The 22,249-nt window shown below is 38.1% G+C and overlaps 1 protein-coding gene across 1 annotated transcript in view; it reads left to right on the plus strand.

Annotated features, from left to right (window-relative positions):
- Positions 1 to 22,249, plus strand: part of Ziz (dedicator of cytokinesis protein Ziz) — an 826,359-nt gene that overhangs the window by 349,149 nt on the left and 454,961 nt on the right. Inside the window, exon 20 of the mRNA XM_090414187.1 lies at positions 10,082 to 10,169. Within this exon, the coding sequence (XP_090270313.1) occupies positions 10,082 to 10,169 (88 nt within the window). The remainder of the gene's footprint in view (positions 1 to 10,081; positions 10,170 to 22,249) is intronic.

Genomic DNA, 22,249 nt, shown 5'->3' on the forward strand with positions numbered 1-22,249 from the left:
GATTAAGGGTCTTGGATTTGGTCATCTCATCGGAGGATGTAATTATCAATGAGGTATCAAATCATCCACCAATTGGTGAAAGTGACCATGAGGTGATTACTTGGGTGGTTGCCAGCAGTGCAAGGACCCCTGTGAAAAAAGGGTATATGTGGAACTACAAGGGGGGTGATTATGAAGAGCTCAGGAGACAGCTTGCAGGTGTAGCATGGAATGAGGAGTTAGCTGGAAAAGAGATCAATGCAGCTTGGGGGATTTTCAAAAAATATTTAGTGGATGCAATGTCTAAATGTATACCACGGGTGAGAAGGTTAAATAAGTTAGGTGTGAGATGGATGAATAAAGAGATTAAGCATGCAATACAGAGAAAAAGGGCATTGTGGAGGCAGCATAAGAGAAGTGGAAGTAACCAATTTCATGAGTTCTACAAAGACCAGGCAAGGAGAGTGACTTGGTTGGTGAGAGTAGCTAAAGAGAGGTATGAACAGCAGTTAGCTAATGAAGCTAAAAAGAATCCTAGGGAGTTCTTTCGATATGTAGCCAGCAAAAGAAAGAATGATTATGGAAGGATGACATTGATTGGAGGAAATGGTATAAAGACAGCTGTTGTAGAATGTGTGGTGGAGATACTTAATGAGCAGTTCATAAAGATCTTTCAATCTTGTGAATGTGACTTCATGGAGAGATTAAGAGCAGTTGATGATGGGGAGGAGAGACTGACTGTAAGTGAGCAAGAGGTGTTTGGGGAGTTGAGTAAACTAGATGTAAATAAGGCTGTGGGACTTGATAATATATCACCGCGTATTCTGAAGGAATGTGCCAGAGAGTTGACACCTGCCTTGACATATTTTTTTAATACGAGTCTTGCACTTGGTCAAGTCCCTAAAGAGTGGAAGGAGGGCAAGATTGTGCCACTTCATAAAGGAGGTGATCGAACTCAAGCATCAAACTATAGGCCTATCTGTGTGTCGGGTGTTGTGGTTAAGTTGTTGGAGAAGCTTGTGAGAACTAGAATCCAGAGTTGGGTTGACAACAATGGTATAATCTTTGATGGACAGCATGGATTTGCTAAAGGGAGGTCGTGTTTTAGTAATCTACTTACTTATTACAATAAAGTGACTGCTTCCTTGGACAGAGGAGAAGGATACACAGTAATATACTTGGATTTCGCAAAAGCTTTTGATAGAGTGCCTCATGATAAGTTGACAGTCAAACTAGAGCAGATGGGGTTGGATATTAGATTAATGCATTGGATTGGAGACTGGCTATCTGATAGGTATCAACAAGTTGTGTATGGGGGTGCAATATCCAGGAAAAGGAAAGTCACTAGTGGAGTGCCTCAGGGATCTGTTTTAGGGCCATTACTATTTAACTTGTATATTAATGATATTGGCGAAGATTTGGATGGAGATATTCAGTTGTTTGCAGATGATGCAAAGTTGGGACGAACCATAAAGAGTAGTGAAGATGTTGTGGCCTTGCAAGAAGACTTGAATAAATTGAGTGATTGGGCAAGCAAATGGGGATGTGAGTTCAATGTTGCAAAATGTAAGGTTTTAAAATTTGGAAAACAAAGATGGGATGCAGAATTTATGCTTGGTAAGAATATATTGTTGGAAGTAGAGGAAATAAGAGATCTGGGAGTGATAGTGGATAAGGATCTAAAATTTAGGGGTCACATCGCCAAAATTGTGAAGACAACACAAAGACTTCTGGGGATGATGAGGAGGACACTGACGTGTAGAAGTAGGGAGATTCTTGTTCCATTGTATAAAGGCTTTGATTAGGCCACACATGGACTATTGTGCCCAGATTTGGTCACCTGGTTTTCAGAAGGATGAAGAGATGTTGGAAAGGGTCCAAAGGCGACTGACTAAGGTAGTTTCTGACCTCTGGAATGTCGAGTATGAGGAAAGATTGAAAAGATGTAATTTGCAGAGACTAGTGGAGAGAAGGAAGAGGGGAGATATGATAGAGACCTACAAGTTGGTAAGGGGTTGCTATAGGATCAATGGTGGAGAAGTTCTACAGCGAATAGTGGGAGATCAGGAGAGAACCAGAGGTCATCCCTGGAAACTGTATAAAGAGGGTGTGAGTAGGGGAGTGAGAGGCAGGTTTTTTTCGTGCAGAGTTGTGAATGATTGGAATGCCTTGCCTGAGAGTGTGGTGTCTGCAAGGAGTTTGAATGTGTTTAAGACCCGGTATGATGAGATGTGTGTGAGATAAAAGGACCTCCTAGATGAGTCTTTGACTCCATGAGGTCTTGTTTAATAATAATAATAATAATAATAATAATAAGTCATTCTTCCTCTTACTTGCCACATAGCGGAAGAACTCTTTGGGATTACCCTTGATCTCTTTGGCTAAGGTCTTCTCATAATCTGATTTAGCTTTTCTTACTATGCTGGTAACCTTCCTAGCTTGAGCCTTGTACTGCTCATGGGTGTCCTGATCGCCCTTCTCCTTGTAAATTCTCCATAACATTTTCTTTTTTTGTAGTTCAAGCTTGATACTACTGCTCATCCATCTAATGCCTGCCTTGTTTGACCTCCTGACCATGGGGACACAATCTGATATTGCTTTCCTCAGATACCCACTGATTTTATCCCAAGCACTGCTAACATCTTTCCCTTGCAATATGTTCTGCCATGGGATGGCTGCAAGCTCACTCCGAAGCTTGTTATAATAGCCTAACCTGTAGTTTCGTACATACCCCTTCTTAATAGAAAAATCCACAGATTTTGCAACCTCCCAAGTCAATACCACATGATCGCTTTCACCAACTGGAGGTAACGAGGTCACCTTACTTATGCACATAACCTCTGAACCAATAACCAGGTCCAACACTCTCACACCACGTGTCCCTTCAGTTACGTGCTGTTTCAAGTAATTATCTCGTAGCAGATGTATGAACTCCATTTCCTTTTTGCTACGTGATATTTCCTCCTTCCAATTGATATCACCATAATTAAAATCCCCCATAATAATCACTAAGCCTTCACTCATTGCACTAAGTTGCTGATGCATGAATTCAATATCTCCCCCTGTACTCCCTGGCCTATAGCAGCATCCAACTGTATATTTGGTTGCGTTGGTCACTATTTCGCACCAGACTGCCTCAAATGAACTCTCATTCACATGTCTATCATCATGATATACTACTTTCTTTGGCTGCAACACATCAGCTATCATCAACAGTACTCCTCCTCCTGTTCTATCTTCTCTATCCTCCCTGAAAATACTGTACCCATCACATTCAATTCCAGTGACCACATCTTCTGCTGACAGCCAAGTTTCACTAATGCCTACAACTTTTGGTGAGATTTCACTGACTAATGCCAAAAATTCTTCTCTCTTATTTCTAATGCTTCTAGCATTGGTATACAAAAATTGCAGATTCCCTCTAGATCTTGTACCGGCTTTAGAACTGATATATAAGTCACTAACTACCGTAGTCCTATGCCGATTTTTTCCCCCTCTCTTCTGCAATTTATTCTGCCTATAAGGATCAATAAATTCACAATCAGTGCTAAAGTTTCTCTCTCTTACACTCAACCTTTTCAATATTAGTTTCCCTGCCCAATAACTTCAACCTGTTCAGAAAACAATAACTTCTTCAATCTCTTATGTCCTTCCATGTTAAGATGCAGTCCATCTCTAGCATACAACTGCCTTTTTCCTTCAAACACACTCCAAACATCAACAAACTCCAGACCTCTTTTTCTGCACATTCTTGGAATCATATCATTCATTATCATTGCTCGTCTACTTAACTCGTAATTGTCAAAACGAGGCAGCACACACACTATTCTCCCATTGACACTTTTCCTCTTCACAATATCTAATAATGTTCTTAAATCTTTTCCTACCCGATTTATACTACCTCTCAGGTCATTCGTACCCACCATAACTATCATCTTGTCTGTTTCATGCCCTCTCTTTATTGCTAAAGCCACTCTTTCTATTGTACCATCAGCCAAGCACTCCTCATGCATACCACTCTCCATACCCTTAATCATAGAATCACCATATATTTTACCACTATTAACTTCATTCAAGTTCACACTCATGGACTCATTCTCTACACTATTCAGCATGACTCTCCCAGCTTCATTACTCAACTCTCTATTACTTACCCCCCCACTCTCACTACATCTCATTTCTTCTTGGCCACTTGTGGTTTTATTATGTTGACTCCCAATCACTCCCATACTATTTATTACTGAATCATTCACCAAAGACTCACCCATATGTAATCCTGTTCTAGTTACTTCAGCTAAAGTAATCTCTATAGTCCTAATTTCTCTGTTTAACACATTAAACTCAGCTTTAACTTCCAGTATCTCCTTACCGATCACTTCCACTTCCTCATGAAGAAGATGAAGGTCATTTTTCATTTTCATAAACTCCCGCCGAAGTTCTTCCGCTACGGTCCCGATGTCAGCTTCCATTCCTAAACGCTCCAGCCTATCCCGACACTTCTCACATACGTCGACATTTTCTTTCTTTTCATTTTGCCAGACCGACCACAGATCCTTCACATTTTTCGGTGCATACATGTAGCAGTTTCCGCAACGCATCCATTGCGAAAAATCTAACGCTGAGCCAGCCTTTCGTGTAATAGTAGAAGTCCTGCGCGCCGCTGACGTACGTTTCTTGTTGGACGCCATCTTTACACGTTGATATAGTGAAACAAACGGCAGTGAAAACACAATATATACAACACAGTTCTAAACAATAATACCACTGAAGGACACTTGTTTCTAACCGATGCACAATTTTAGCACAATTTGTGACAAAAAGCCACACTATATTTAACTTTAAAAACACGTTTTCTAGACTAGCTTAACTCGACCGCCACATTTACCAAGGACACTAGCGCCACCACCTCCTGTTCTTTGGTATTGGTTTACAAAAGGAACATATACATTATTAAGAAGCATAATAAACATTTAGCCTTGAGATTCCAGTGATATCACTAACTAAAAATTTTCATTTTCTGTAATTGCACAGTCAGGGCACCTTGGAATTATGTGATCGAGATACACATATTTTGCTTACTAAACTTAATTCAAATCATTAATAAACATATTCAAATCATTCTGCAAGTTCTACATATTAGCAGCATTCATGATTACCCTACCTATCTTTGCATCGTCAGCAAATAGTTGTATATTGCTTGTCAAATCCTTCCCAATATCATTAATGTACAGATTGAATAACAGTGGACCAAGCACTGATCCTTGTAGTACACCGCTTGTTACCTTAAACCTTGCAGACTCAGATCCCCCATATACCACTTTTTGATATCTATCAGTCAGCCATCCTCTTATCCATGCTAATATTGTATAGCCCAAACCCATTTTTTCCAATTATATAACAGTCTACCATGCTGTATTCTGTCAAAAGCCTTAGTAAAATCCAAAAGTATCATGGTATATCTATTCCCCTTGTCTAGTTCAATGGTAACATTGTTATAGAATGTGAGCAAGTTGCTAAAACATGATCTTCCCTTAGTAAACCCATGTTGCTCATTGCAAAGTAGAGATTCACTGTCAACCCATTTCTGAATGCGAGCCCTAACTAATTTTTCCGAAATCTTCACCACCACTCCTGAGATAGTAATCGGTCGATAGTTGGATACATCGGTCTTTGCACTACCTTTGTGCATTGGTATTACCATACATTCCTTCCATTCCTGTGGAATCATCCCTGTTCTGAGACTCATATTAAACAGCCTGATCAAAGGAATGGCCAGTTCAGCTGAACACTCGTTTAGCACACGTGCTGTAATTTTATCAGTCCCTATTGCTGAATTCTTATTCAATTTGTGCAACAGCTCTAATACTTCATCCTCATACACCTGCGTTTCTTCATCTAGCGAAGAGATAACAGTGAATGGAATGTTGCGTACACCAGGTTGATAGCTTTTAACAAGAGGGCACTCATTAACTGAACAATCTCTTCTGCATCTGTAACCCTCACAGCATCAGGATTTAGAAGAGTTATTCTTTCATATTCATTCTTTCTTTTACTTGTAGCATATAGATAGTATTCTTATGGATTGTCTTTAGCATGCAGAGCCAGTTTTTTTTCATACTCAGACTTTGCTTTCCGTACAACAGTTGTGACTATTCTAGCATGCTGCTTATACCATTCACATCCTTATGCACATGATATTCCTTCCCCATCGTCCTTTTCTTACGAATCTCTTGCTTATTAAGATTGCACATCCATTTGACTCCTGCTTTATTTATTCTTTGAACTCTCGGAAGAACACATTCTGATATCGCATCATTTAACCCACCGCTGTGAGGTGGGAAAATGTAACAAAAGTGGTAAGGAGGAGGTCCCACAGACCCACCCAAATAATGTAGTGTATTATAGAAATCCTTGTCATTTTAATCAATATTAGATTACGTATTGTTTAAGTCTCCTGTAATTTTACAGAATAAAAATGCAGATCTACAAAATTAAATTTTTATTACCCAAAAATACTTAACTAATTAAACATCTTTATTTTTCAACAGAAATATACTCTTTCTAGCCTATATAATGAATGAACTAAATAAATCAGTATTTTTTAGGCACTTTGGTATTGGTTTACAAAAGGAACATATACATTATTAAGAAGCATAATAAACATTTAGCCTTGAGATTCCAGTGATATCACTAACTAAAAATTTTCATTTTCTGTAATTGCACAGTCAGGGCACCTTGGAATTATGTGATCGAGATACACATATTTTGCTTACTAAACTTAAACTGCTTGCACCCAACAGTGTGTCGTCTATGGCGTCAAGTAGCTGGTTACAGGAGGGGAAGTTATACTGAGGCATGACTCACTGCCACACGTTGTTAAAAAGTTATAATCAATTTAAAATCTTTGGGGTCTGTGACACCCCACCTTATTAACGCTGGGTTAAGTATTGTTTAAATGCTTCCCATGCACTGTTGATATTCTTTCCATCCAGAAACTGATCCCATTACACTGAACCCAGTATACTCCTCAGTTTGTCATAATTTCCTGCTTTGTAGTTCATCAAGTAACCTTTTCTTATTGGAATATTCATAAACTTAGTCATTTCCCAAGTGAGTACCACATGATCACTGTCATCAACCAGAGGCTGAATAGTTACGTCTTTAACTGAAATGTCCTCTTATACTATAATCAAATCTAACACTCTTTGCCCTCGAGTTCGTTCTGTTACATGTTGTTTGCAGAAGTTGTCCCGTAACAGCTCAATAAATGCATTTTCATTCTTGTCATGAGATTCTACTGCTACCCAATCAGTATTTGGATAATTAAAGTCTCCCATTATGACTACTCTTTTCGTGCTCCTCTTTTCTATTTGGTGATGCATTTCTTCACTATTGGCAACCGATCCACCAGCTCTGTAACAACACCCCACTATGTAATTGATCTTGTTAGATTCCGCCTCACACCAGATGGCTTCAAACTCAGTGCCACCTGAAATATTGTTAGTAGTAGTATTATTACAATCATAGGTCTCAACTCTAACTGGATTCAAGTCATCTGATATCATTAGCAGCACACCCCTCCTCTCCTATCCTCTCTATCCTTCCTAAAAATACTGTACCCTTGATGCTTGATACCAATTAGTAGGTCTGATTCTGATAGCCAGGTCTCACTAATGCCTACAATCTGAGGTTGCAACATATTGACTAAGGCAACAAACTCTATCCCTGTGTTTTTGATACTCCTAGCATTCGTGTATAGACATAATAATCTACCTGTTTGTTCTTTTGTATTGTCTTGTCTGCAGTCTGCCTGAACAGTTGGTCAACTTGCCCATCTCTATTCTTCTCTAATGCTTTACACTTGTAGACATCTTTGCACACATTTGATGGGTCCGAACCAGACGAACATAAATCCAAAATCATTCTCTTCTTGTCAACATTTCCATGACAAAGCCCTTTCACATCATTAACACAGTTATATAACATTGTCTCTCTTACACTCACATTCACACCATTCCTCCCTTTATAATTTAGTTTCCCAGACTCTCTGTGTTAGGTCTCATACCAGTTATTAGTTTTTCTAGATTCATGATACTAAATGCATTCAGGTGTAGGCCATCCCACTTATACGAATTCAGTCTTCCCTCAAACTCACTCCACACATCCAAAACTCGTATCCATTCCTTCTACATAGCCTATGCATCGAATCGTTTTTTGAACAATTTTTTGAATAATTTTGAAGAGTAAACACCTTTGACTTCATAACTTTCACATAAATAATTGAGATAAAAAAAAAATAGAAAACAGCTGAATTATTACTGATTCAGCTTGTTAGCTCACTGATCTTCATGTTATTATATATGATGACTAGTTTATTTTATTGGCATGTAATTTGGCTTCTAGTAAACATAATTCGGTAGTGATGAGGCCACTTAATCTTATCTATCTCTATGAAAAATCTCTTCCATGTCAACCTGATAACAACCCCTGACTAGCTTATATGTCTCAGTCATATCCCCCTTCCCTTTCCTCCTATTCATGAGGCTTTGAAACTTACATTCTCTCAATCTGTCCTCATACTCCATCTTCCAAAGAATCTTCTCTGGACCCATTTCCAACTTATGAGGATATATATATCCTCATAAGATATATATATCTTGTGTTCTGTGTATATGAAACAAGGTATGTCATCTTAAGTTAAAAACCTTATATGTTCTTCTTCATACTGGCTGAAATTCAAGCACAGGTTTTTTCCACCCAAAGGATATTGTTGCTACTGAGCATGATCCAGAGCTGCTTTCATGTATAGATATAATACATGAAAGCAGAAATAACTTATGATCAATTTAAACCATTTAGCAGATAATAATGCTACATATAAATGGTTATAGACCATTTCCTTACTAGCAAATATGATGGCATTCTCATAGGCTGCAATTTATTTAAAAAAAAAAAAAAATCTGGAATCCTCACCAGTTCTTATATTGGTGAGGCTTTCAATTGAAAAGATATTACAAATTTATTATATGTTAAATTTGTAATATCATTTCAGTATCTTTGAACCTTTTTTTTCCCACTGTTTCCTGAAGAGCAAAAATGATCGAGCTTTTATAAAAATGAGATGCAAGTCAAGGTGAACCATCAGGTAGTGATGGGGCCACTTAATCTTCTCTCTCTCTCTCTCTCTCTCTCTCTCTCTCTCTCTCTCTCTCTCTCTCTCTCTCTCTCTCTCTCTCTCTCTCTATATATATATATATATATATATATATATATATATATATATATATATATATATATAGAGAGAGAGAGAGAGAGAGAGAGAGAGAGAGAGAGAGAGAGAGAGAGAGAGAGATATTATATATATATCTTCTAATACTTGCTTTTTCTGATTTGCAAGGTAAAATCTGTGTTCTGTGTATATGAAACAAGGTATGTCATCTTAAGTTAAAAACCTTATATGTTCTTAAGTGAACCTTATAAGCCACCGCAGCACAATTGGAAGAACAACGGAACATTGTGCCCTTTGATTGGAAAAGACCTGGGTTCAATTCTCATCGTGACGAGGGGAATCCTTTTATGGGTTTTTTTAGTTGAAGGTGAGTTAGCCAATCTCATATGGTGGTAGCAATGGTTTTTCTCCCGAAAACTTGGGTTTTTCATCCCGCATACAGACAAATCGGCCTTGAGAACACATGCAAATTACAGACAAAAAATACTATTGTTGGTGGTGATGATGAGGCGCTAGATGTCGTTGATGGTAGTAGTGTCGCAGTTGGAGAATTAAGTAGTGGTGGAGAGGATGAGATGTATCTAGTGAAGTAGTGTGCCCTCCCACGATGAGTCCTTAGACTCCCTGGAGGTGTCACGTAGTAATAATAGTAATCTCTCATGACCCACTAATGGGCAATAAGATTCTAACTTTGAAAAATGCTTTGAGTGTTGTATCTCATTCATTAAATATTGTTTGCTAATAATTGCTTGAAATTAAGATGCACTTGCTTCTTATGAAAAAAAAATAAGTTAAATAAATTATGCAAAATGTGAAAATTAAAAAAAGTGCAGTTTTCACTTGGTTACCTATTCTTTCTTTCTTATATTTTAGATTAAATGTTGATGAACAAATGCTGCCAGTTTCTTCTTTCCTTCCGCCAGGGTACCTCTCTTGTAAACCACTTGGTTTGGGAAAAGGGGTAAGCCACTTTAATTTATAGTTGCACTTTTAATGTGTTTTTTTTCTTTTTCTTTTCTTAACAGTTACTAACTCTAAAGAAAAAATAGGTATATTGCAAAGATCTCAGAAGGAAATAAAAATATTTCTTTATCAGGACAAAGTCAAAACAAATGTTTATTTAATAATACTTTTATAATGGAAAATAAAATTCATATTTTTAATTCCAGTTAAATTCCTTGAATGTAAATATTAAAGATATTTCTATAATTTATATAATTTTGCTACTGCTTTGATGTAAACATTAAAGATAGCTATGCAGTTACAGTAACCAGAGTAGTTATCATCCATGCCTAACTGTTTCTTTTCTATAGCCTATTGCTTAATCATAGTCAGAATGGGTCTTGAACTGAATCCATCAGAATAATATAAAGTGCAATCTGAAATAGGCTATAGTGTTTGATATGATATTTTCTGTTGCATTTTATGAGAAGATACTAATCCTTGCTTGTTTGCATATATGTACATCATCATTCATCAGAAGATAGCAAACATGCGGTTATTGTTCTTGGATAGCAATCCATTGTCATAACATTCATGTATCAAATAACATTAATTGCATAAGGAGAATGAATGAGTACTATTTGGGGTTTTTTTGGTCAAATTTATTTTGAAACTAAGTTATACCAACTAGTTTCGTCAACTGTGGCTGTTGGCGTCATCAGGGTAAAAGATGTATAAAAAATAAGAACACTAAAACACTTAAACACTAAAAACTGTTTACACTAAAACCATAAAATGAACTGAATACAATTGCATATTTATAAAAGCAGAAGAACACGTACATCACATGCATAGCGCATGTATGATCTACTAGTTGTTATGTAGGAACGTTCTGCAGTTGAACGCCACAGTTGGCGAAACTAGTTGGTATAACTTACTTTCAAAATAAATTGGAACAAAAAAAACCCAAATAGTAGTCATTCATTCTCCTGTAGTTCTTGTGGTCAAAAATAACTATTTTATCATTAATTGCATAAATTATATAAATCAAGTGGATATTAAATCCAGCATTATTTCAAAGCTGAGCAGAAACTATGAAAGTTTTGTATGCAATTTCACCAGAGTTTACAGGAATACACTCACTGGCATTTATAAGTTGCCCTAGTGTGGGACTTATAGAAAACATGATAGCTTGCCCAAGTGTCCATATATTCATGTTTTATTAGTCTATTTTGATAAGGTTTCACTGTCCTGACAGCTGTTTCGAACTGGTTGGTTCTCCTCAGAGACCAGGCAGAAACCTTAAGATAGCAAAAACTATTGTTCAGTACTAAGGAACTAGAAGTGTCGGGGAGGTGTATTTCCGTAAGCTCTCTGGTGAAATTTTGTACGAAACTTTCATAATGCTGGATTTAATATCCACTTAATTTATATAATTTTGCATTGCTGAATTGAAGCCTTTTGGCTCTTTATTTTAATAAACATTAATTGCTCTTCTGTTAGTCGTTTTGACCATCGGATGCCAAGCTGATATTCACGCTGTGATACTAAGGAACTAGAAGTTCCTTAGTGTTACAGATACTAAGGAACTTCTAATAGAATACCATGTGAATGGGAAAGGAAAGATTAGCAAAACAAGTGTTCTCTGCCAGGTTGGCAGGAAAAAGACCCAGAGGAAGACAGATATAGGTGGATTGATACAGTAAAAAGTGCCTTAGAAGATAGAAATATAAGATCTGATAATGTCTGAGTCTTGACAGGTAACAGATCGATTTGGAGGAAAATTGTAGATAGGAAGTTAGTAATAATGTAAGTTTTTCATGTAGTACTATCATATCCTGTACATCCCTTGAGGGTATATATATCAAAAATTTTATTATGATGATGATGGGAATGATTTCTTTTCACCTATGTCTGTTGTTGAGATAATTCAAGTATCTAATCAGTGAAAGTAACTTTATTCTAGAATAAAGAAAAGCTGGAGTCATCTCCTGATAATGGCATTTACGAGGATGGTCTGAAAAGTTCTCGGCCTAACAATGAAAAAAATTTATAATTTCAAAATTATTTTTATTTTTCAACATAATCTCCCTTAAGACTAATACATTTATTCCAGCGATGCTCCAGGGCCATTATCTCATCCCTGTAGTGGTTCTCAGTAAGATTTGCAAACCCTCTACAGCTGTAATCATCTCTTTATTTGAAGAAAAAACACTGACCAGCGAGGAAGGAAGAGTTTGTTTTGCAAAGAGATAGAAGTCAGAATGAGCCAAATATGAGGAATAGGGCGGATGTTCCAACAATTCATAGTGCAGATCCCTTAATTTCCCATTGTCAAAACACCTTTGTGGGTAAGTGCATTGTCCCAATGAAAGATGATTTTTTTCTTCTGCAAATCTGGTCTTTTCTCATGAATTTTTTCGTCTAGTCTGGTTAAAAGATTGGAATAATATTCCCCAGTTATTGTTTTACCCTTTTCAATATAATTAATAAACAAAAAATGCCTTTAGCATCCCAAAACACTGATGCTATGATCTTTGCTACTGATGGAACCAACTTTGTCTTCTTTGGTGCTGAACAACCGGTTTTTCTCCACTGTTTTGAGTACTGTTTGGATTCTGGTGTGTAATGGTGAATCCAAGTCTCATCCATAGTAATAAATCGATGCACAAAATCAGTTTTATTCTTGTTAAAATGCTCCAAGCACTTTTCAGAGATTTTCATGCAAGTGTGTTTTTGATCTGCTGTGAGCAAGCGTTGCACCCATCTTGCACAAAGATTTTTCATTTGCAATTCTTCATGCAAAATATATCCTACACATTCTTTTGAAATGCCTATCTTCTTTCACTACGCGTTAATCCTGCTTCCTCTGCAGGGTCCGCATGTTACTTAGATGCGACTTCTTGTTAGTACCATTCCCAACCGACCTGTCGCCTAGTCTGCCTGGGGGGGGGATATATTTTTAGCTGTAGAGGTGTATGTTCACGGGGCCGGTTTGCCTGATTGCAGGATAAAAAATGCCAGATAATCTGGTGGAAAACAACCCTACTGCCCGCACCCAAGACCGGCTAACTTGGCTATGGCTGAGGAAGAACCTCAAATTCCTCACGTATTCGACGGGAATCGAGCCTGGGACACTCCTTCCCCAATCATATGGTTGCAAAGCCACTAGGCTAACTGCGCGGACTCTTTTGAAATGCCTGTAGTCTCAGCAATTTCACTCACTTTGACTCGCCAGTCATCCAATACCATATCGTGTACTTGATCAATGATTTCTGGTGTTATTAAACTTTTTGGACATCTTCATGTGAATCATCTTCAAGGCTGGTATGGCCATGTTTAAACTCCGCATCCCTTTCTTAATTATTGAAAACGAAGGAGAAGAGTGCTCATAAACTATTATGAACTTCGAATGAATTTCTTCTGGTTTCTTTTACAAAACGAAGACCTTCTTTTACAAGGAATTTTATAACTGCACGATACTCAATTTTATCCATTTCAAGGTATAAAAGAAGCTACTTGATAGAATTACTTGCAATTTCACATGGATGCTTATGACAGATGTACCAATTTAGAAAATAAAAATCTTGCCTATAGTGTTGCTATCTATGGTCGAGGCTGAGAACTTTTCAGACACCTCGTACATATTGCAAATTTTTGGTTGAAGAAATTCTAAAAGCCTTCATCATTCTTGAAATTACAGGCATAATATATTATTAATTTTTATTATCATCCTAACATATCATGGAGTCAAAGACTCATCTAGAAGTTCTGTTTTGTCATACACACAGCTCATCATATTGTGCCTTAAACATATTCAAATTCTCTGCAGACACCACGCTCTCAGGCAATGCATTAAAATCATTCGCAACTCTCCATGCTCAAACCCTCCTTATACAGCTTCCAGGGATGGCCTCTTGTTCTACCCCATTCTGCCACCATTTTATGAGAAACCTCTTCAATGTTAATCCTATACTAATCCCATATTAATCCCATACTAACTTGTACATCTCTATCATATCACCTGCTCTTCCTCCTATCTACTAGACTCTGCAATTTGCATTGTCTCAATCTTTCTTCATATTCAATATTCCATAGATCAAAAAACTATTATGATGAATTGTGTTCTGGACCCTCTCCAACATCTCTTCATCCTTTTTGAAAACCAGGTGACCAAATCTGTGCACAGTAGTTCATATAGTGCTTAATCAAGGTTATACAGTGGAAGTGGAATCTCCTTACCTCTACAAGCCAGTGTCCACTGGATCATTTCCAGAATTCATTGTGTTGCTCTCACAATTTTGGCAATGTGTTCTCAAAATTTTAGATCTTTATCCAAGATCACCCCAAGATTTCTTATTTCCTTCACCTCCAACAATATTTCCCACCAAGTGTAAATTCTTCATCTTTGTTTCCATTCTACATTGCCATCTTTGCCGGCCTGGTTACCCGAGTGGTTAGCATATCTGCTCTCCAGGCACAAGTTTGCAGGTTTGTCTTCCTGCCGTGGGCTTGGATGTTTGTGATTGTCTGTGAAAATACTAGTGGTAGTGGTTGGTGGTAGATGACATAGCCGTGGTTCATTGTAGTTGGTGGATTATGGGTGGTGGAGACAGAGTTGTAGAGTAGATTCTTTGGATTCCCTGGAGGTGTCAAGTAATAATAATAATAATAATCTTTGTTTTCCAAATTTTAAAATAATACATTTCACAACCCTGAACTGGCATCCTCCACTTTCTTGCCCATTCACTCAGTCTTTTGAAGTCTTCTTGTAAGGCCAGAACATCTGCTCTGCTCCTCATAGTTCCTTGCAACTTTGCATCATCTGTAAACCATTGAATGTTGCTATTGATATCTTTCCGAATATCATTAACATACAGGTTATACAAGAATTTCTCTAAAACAAACCTCTGAGACACACCACTGGTGATTTTCCTCTTCTGGAATATTGCTTCTCCATACTCAACTTGTATGATACCCATCAGATTAATTTCTAATCCAATGCCCTAGTCTAATATCAATCCATTGCCCTAGTCTAATATTCAACCCCATCTGCTAGTTTGACTATCAACTTATTCAGTAATCTATCAAAATACTTTGCAATCTAAATATACTACTGTGTATCCATCTCTGTCATCCAATGCTGCTGCTGTCACCTTATTGTAATAAGTAATTAGATTACTGAAACATAACCTCCCTTTAGCAAATCTGTGCTGTCCATCAAAGATAATACCATTTGCTGTCAACCCAATTTTGGCACTGATTCTCGCCAGTCTTTCCAATACTTTAACCTCAAGACCTAACATAGATTGGCCTATGATTTGATGCTTGAATTCTGTTATCTCCTTTATGAAGCATTACAATATTGCCTTCCATCCACTCTGTTGGAACTTGACCCACTGGAAGATTCATAACCGCTTGGTGTCGCACTGATTTGATCGTCGGCTTGTTGAGAGCTCCTGAAAAGATTAGTAGTATTTTGTGTTAACATTGGCAATTTTAGTAGAGTTTTAAGTAGTATTGTTTGCTTTTTGTTTCTTGGTGTGTCTGTGCAATTTTTGTGTGTTTTCTGTTATTTTAAGTATTATTTTTAAGATAAGATAGCGTACATATGGTACTGATAAAGAAAAAAATGGCGGCCAGGTCGCCATGTTTGATTAAGAGTTTTGATGTAAACGAATTTATGCAATGTGCTGTCTGTGAGATGTATGCTTTGCGAAGAGCGGTGGGAGTCTGGTTAGAGGGTGATAGTGGAGTTAATATGTGCAGAAAGTGTAAGGAGAATGAGGATCTCAAGCGTGTTTCGGGTGGCGACAGTGATATCGTTAACAATAGTCAGCATGTAGAAAATGGCGGTGTGATAGAGAATTGTGTGGTAGTGCCAGATAGGTGTGAGAGCGGCATTGAAAGTGTAAATGAAGGTAGAAATACAGAACGAATGGATGATTTGATTGATAATGAAAATGGTGAGATACATGCGAGTAGTGAAATTGCGCATTTGAACTGTGCGATACACAGAGCGAAAAGGCAACTGGAGCATATGGAAAAATGTGTGCTGAATGTACCGACTAATAACCGGTGTAAGTCTGTGACGACAAACAATAGAATGTTCGTAAACGTCAATAAAATGGAGAAGCGAGTGCTGTATGGGGATTCGCTATTAAGAGGTGTGATAGTTGAGAGTTTGACGAAGTTGTACCAGCTGGGTGCGAACATAAAGGACGTCAGCGAATCTCTTCGAGTGCAAAAACAGAGGGTGAAAGAGATGATAATCGTGGCAGGAACAAATGATTTGAAAGAGGACAAAATGGAAATGATAGAAGATGTGAGGGAATTACTTGAGGTAGCAAAAGAGAAGAGTGAGAGAGTTAGGATGGTGAGTATTTTACCGCGGTATGACAGTGAAGTGTTTAGAAGGAGGGCCATAATTGCCAATGACTTTATGCATGGGTTATGCATGGAGAGTGGTGTGGAATTTGTGGATGTGTGGAATGAGTTCGATGGGCGAAAGAACTTATATAAGATGGATGGGTTACATTTGAATGGAGTTGGTGTACGGAGGCTTGAAAAAGTGTTGATGAATGATGTGGAAGTGGATGTACAGACTCAGGGAAACTAGATTTATTAAGGGGGGGGAGTAGATATACAGACTTTAGGGAGGCAGTTGAGTGTATAAATGAGTATACTATGCCCGAGCGAGTACGAAGGACAACAAATCAGAATGGGATAGTTAGTATAAGGCATCAAAGTAGGGATGGGAGAAATGGGCTTCTGCAATTCATGTACACTAATGCCAGGAGTGTTAGGAACAAGAAGGAAGAGTTTTTGGCCTTGGTTGGCACTTCCAGGCCACAGGTTGTTGGTATTAGTGAAACATGGCTGACAGAAGATGATAAAGCTAGTGGGATTGAATGCGACTGGTATAGCGTGTTCAGGAATGACAGGGTGAATAAAAAGGGGGGAGGAGTGTTATTGATGATAGCTGATGAGTTGCAGCCAAGGAGTATAGAAGTTGAACTGCAGGATAGAGAAAAGAGCACATTTGAGGCTGTTTGGTGTGAGATAGAATCTAGCAGAACAAAATATACAATTGGGTGCTGCTATAGACCAGGTGATGGAATAGATGGTGGGGATAGTATTTTTTCTATTTGCATAGGCAAATAGAAGAAATGAGTGGAAGGAGGGTAATTATTATGGGTGATTTCAGTTATGGTAACATTGACTGGAAAGAGGAGAGGGCAAGTGGGAGGAAGGAATTGGATTTTATGCAGTTATTAAGGGACAACTATCTGTGGCAGCGTGTAGTGGAAAATACCAGGGGGCAGAGAGTACTTGACCTAGTAATTGCAACTGAGAATGTGGCTGTAACGAACATGACCATGTTGCCACCAATTGGTGAGAGTGACCATAAGGTCATGACTTGGGAGGTGGCTAAAGGAGTGGAATTTACAATTAAGACAGGGTACATGTGGAGTTACCGGGCTGGTAAGTATGACAAGCTTAGGTGTGTGCTTGGCTCAGTGCCATGGTATGTAAAACTGCAAGGGCTGGATGTTGATAGTGCATGGGAGGTGGTTAAGAAGTGTTTGCAGGAGGCAATGGTTGACTGTATACCAGGAGTCCGAATAATAAATCAAGTAGGGGTTAAATGGATGAATAACACTATTAAGCTTGAGCTGCAAAAAAAGAAACAATTGTGGAGGGAATTTAAGGAGAAAGGTGACCAGCAGGTGCAGGAACAGTATAAAGCTCAGGCCAGGATGTTAACAAGGGTGGTAAGAAAAGCTAAAGCGGATTACGAAAGAAAATTGGCCATGCAGGCTAAAGAGAATTCCAAACAGTTTTTTCAATATGTTGCAAGTAAAAGGAAAAATGTTCATGGTAGAATGATCTTAAAAAATGCTGAGGGTAGGGAGGTTACCGAGTCAGTCGATATAGTGGAATTACTGAGCGAGCACTTTGCAAGAGTATATCATCCAGGTGGTGACATTGCAGGAATGGAAGAACCAACAGCTTATACTGGAATTGTGATGAATGAAGTAGAGGTAACTAGTCTATTGCAGAACCTCAGTGTCAATACATCTGTGGGATTGGATGGTATATCAGCTTGTGTCGTACGTGAAGCGGCTAAAGAATTGTCAGTGCCCTTGACCATTTTGTTTAATTTGAGCCTCTGGTCTGGGTCAGTCCAAAGGGGGTGGAAAGAGGGGAAAATAGTTCCGCTGCATAAAGGTGGTTCCAAGGCTGCTGTTGAAAATTACCGGCCAATCAGCATAACAGGAATCATTATCAAGATCTTGGAGAAAATAGTCAAGAGGAAAATACAAGATTGGATAGATGAAAATGGGATACTGTATCGGGGACAGCATGGTTTTGTGAAGGGTAGGTCATGCCTCAGTAACTTGCTCACGTATTATAACACAGTGACGGCTGAACTGGATAAGGGTAATTGGTTTACAGTGATTCTACTGGACCTTGCTAAGGCCTTTGACAGGATACCACATGGAATTCTAATCAGTAAATTGCAGCATATGGGGATGGTATAGGGTTGGAGAGATGGATAGGAGAGATTTTTGAGAACAGGGCTGGTTGTCAGAGGATAAGGGGACATCCATGGAAACTGGGCAAAAGTGTGGTTAGTAAAGGTGTTAGAGCTGGGTTCTTTACTTTTAGAGTGGTGAATGAGTGGAATGCGCTCCCAGAGTCTGTGGTGGATGCTGTGACAGTGAATGAGTTTAAGGCGAGGTATGATAGATACTGTATGAATGTCGAATAGTTGTGATGAATATGATTTGGGGCCTCCCTCGATGAGTCAAATGACTCCTTGGAGTTGCCCGTAATAATAATAATATGAAACAAATATATTAAGGCAGATGTTAACTCCCTGGCAAATTTATTCAAAATATGTGGTGATATATCAAGTCCCTCATTTTATTAATATCAAATTTTCTTAATTCCCCATGTACCTCTTCCTCACTCACAGTCATTCTTTCCTCATCCACTGCTCTCAAACTCTCCATGATGTCAGATTCACAAGAATGAAAGACCTTTATGAACTGGTCATTAAATATCTCAACTATATATTCCACAGCAGTTACCTTGTACCACACCGTGTACCATTTTCTCCAGTCAGTGCCATTTTACCATAATCATTCATATTTTTGCTGGCTACATATCAAAAGAACTTTCTGGGATTTTTCTGGCTTCAACTAACTGCTGCTCATACTGAAATTTGCTATCCTTACCAACCTAGTCACCCTCCTTGTCTATTCTTTCTATTCCTCATGGAATTGATTATGACTTCTCCTCTTATGTTGCCTCCATATTTCCTTCTTTCTCTGTATTACGTGCTTAATCATCTCTTCATTCGTCGATTTCACACCTACCTTATTTAACTTTCTGACTTTTTGAATACATTTAGACTTTGCTTCTACTAGATAGTTCTTGAATGTCACCCAAGCAGCATTGATCTCCTTTCCACTCAACTCTTCATTTCATGCTACAGCTGAAAGCTGGCTCCTGAGCTTCTTATAATCAGTGTTTTAATTCCACATGTACCCTTTCCTCACAGAAATCCTTACATGGCAACCACCCAAGTAATCACGTCATGGTCACTTTCACCAACTGGAAGGGGATTTGACAGCTCATTTATAATAACATGCACTGTAAACTGTAATTTAAAACAAAACAAAAATGACTCAATAATTTTACATAAAGAGAAAAAAAAACACACGCTCAAAATTACAGCCAAACTACTTGGAAATCTAAACTTCGAACTGGATTAAAACCATGAAGCAATGTAAAAGTAAAAGCAGGTAAGAAAGGTGAAAATCTTCATCATTTGAAATGCTATAACACCCATTTGAAAGTTTATAGACCTCTATCGTATCACCCCTCTTTCTCCTGTAAACCAGGGTCTATATTCCACATACTCGCAATCTGTCCTCATAATCTAAATCCCATAATCTGGATATAATCTTTAACTCTTCTTTGCATGCTTTCCACAGCGTCTTTATCCCCTTGGAACCTGGGAGACCAAATCTGCACACAGTAATCTGGGTGTGGTCTTATCAAAGCCTTATAAAGAGGCAAAATTACTTCATTATCCTTACATGTCAAGGTTCGCTTCAACATACCAATTATCCTCTGAATTGTATTTGCAACTTTTGCTATGTGACCTTTGAACTTTAAATTCTTATCCACCAATACACCAAGATCCCTTGCCTCTTCAGTTTCTTGTAGTGTAACCCCGCTAATATAATATGCCGCGAACTCTAATCATGTCAAAGTACATAACTTTACACTTACTCACATTAAACTGATAGCTATTTTCGTTTGCCCAGATTTCCAGTCTATTCAAATCATTTTGTAATTGCTGAATATCAGTAGCATCCCTGATTGCCCTGCCTTTCTTCGCATCATCAGCAAACAATTGCAAATCTGATGATAAACCCTGCTTGATGTCATTAATGTATAGATTGAACAATAATGGCCCAAGGACTGAACTCTGAGGTACACCACTGGTTACCTTAAATCTGGCAGATTCACACCCACTGTATACCACTTTTTGATATCTGTCTGTCCACCATCCCCTGAACCAAATCAATAGATTATGTTCCAATCCCATATTCTCTAGTTTACACAACATCCTATTGTGTGGTATCCTGTCAAATTCCTTAGAAAAATCGAACATTATCATAGTGTATCCATTTCCTTTATCCAACTCGGCCTTAACATCGTTATAAAATGTGAGCGAATTGCTAAAACATGACCTTCCTTTTGTAAACCCATGCTGTTTCCTGCAGAGTATAGAATGCTTATCTATCCATTTCTATATGGGAGCTCTTACCAACTTCTCTAAAATCTTCACTTCCACACCAGAGATACTAATAGGTCATTAGTTAGATACATCAGTTTTTGCACCACCCTTGTGCAATGGAACTATCATACATTCCTTCCATTCCTGTGGTATCATTCCTGAGCTGAGACTCAAGTTACACAAATGTGTGAAAAGCCTAGCCAATTCAGCTGTACATTCCTTTAACAAACGGGCAGATATTCCATCTGTCCTTATTGACAAATTGTTATCCAGGTTATGCAAGAGCTCTTCAACCTCATGTTCATGAACCTCTAACTCTTCATCCAATGTAGCAGTAGCACCATGCTACATACACCTGGTTGATATATATTAGCAAAGTGAGCACTCATTAACTGAACCCTTAGCTTCCAACACTCATATACCATCTGCATTCAATAAAGCTATTCTTCCACATTCATTCTTTCTTTTGTTGCAGCATAACGATAAAATTCTTTTGGATTGCCTTTAGCTTGCATGGCCTTTCTTTTCATACTCCGTTTTTCATTTCTTTTCATACTCCGTTTTAGCTTTTCTCACAATACTCGTTACTTTTCTGGCCTGAGCTTTATATATTTCATAACTCCTCTCACTCTTATTCTCATGACATTCTTTCCACATCATCTTCTTCTTGTGGATCTCTAGCTTAATAAGGCTGCACATCCATTTCACTCCCAACCTATTTATTCTTCGAACACTAGGGATACATTGAAATACCACCTCATTCAAGCACTTTTTCAAAGATTCCCATGCATTGCTGACATTTTTTCCATTCAGTAAATGATACCATGGAACCAAAGATAGTATTCTTCTAAGTTGATCATAATTTCCAGCTTTGTAATTCAGCAAGTAGCCTGATTTAATCGGAGCTTCAATACAAGTAGATACTTCCCAAGAAAGAACAGCATGATCACTATCACCAATTGGTGGTAAAATAGCCATATACTTGTCAGAGATCCCTTCTGACACTATGAGCAAATCCAACACTCTTTGATCTCGAGTTCCTTCTTTCACATGCTGTTTAAGAAAGTTATCTTGCAACAATTCAATAAATTCCTGTCCATTCTAAATTGGTGATGCATTTCTTCATCCCCTACAACTGAGCTGCCAGGTCTGTAGCAACATTCCACCATATATTTCATTCTGTTAACCTCCACTTCACACCAAATTGACTCAAACTCATCGCTATATGGGACATTGTTACCATCATTGTTTTCTTGTATTTCTACCCTTATTGGACTTAA

The sequence above is a fragment of the Typopeltis vanoorti genome, chromosome 24 (genome assembly GCF_054136105.1).
Source record: "Typopeltis vanoorti isolate ZY-2024b chromosome 24, IOZ_Tvanoo_1.0, whole genome shotgun sequence".
NCBI classification, from domain to species: Eukaryota; Metazoa; Arthropoda; class Arachnida; order Uropygi; family Thelyphonidae; genus Typopeltis; species Typopeltis vanoorti.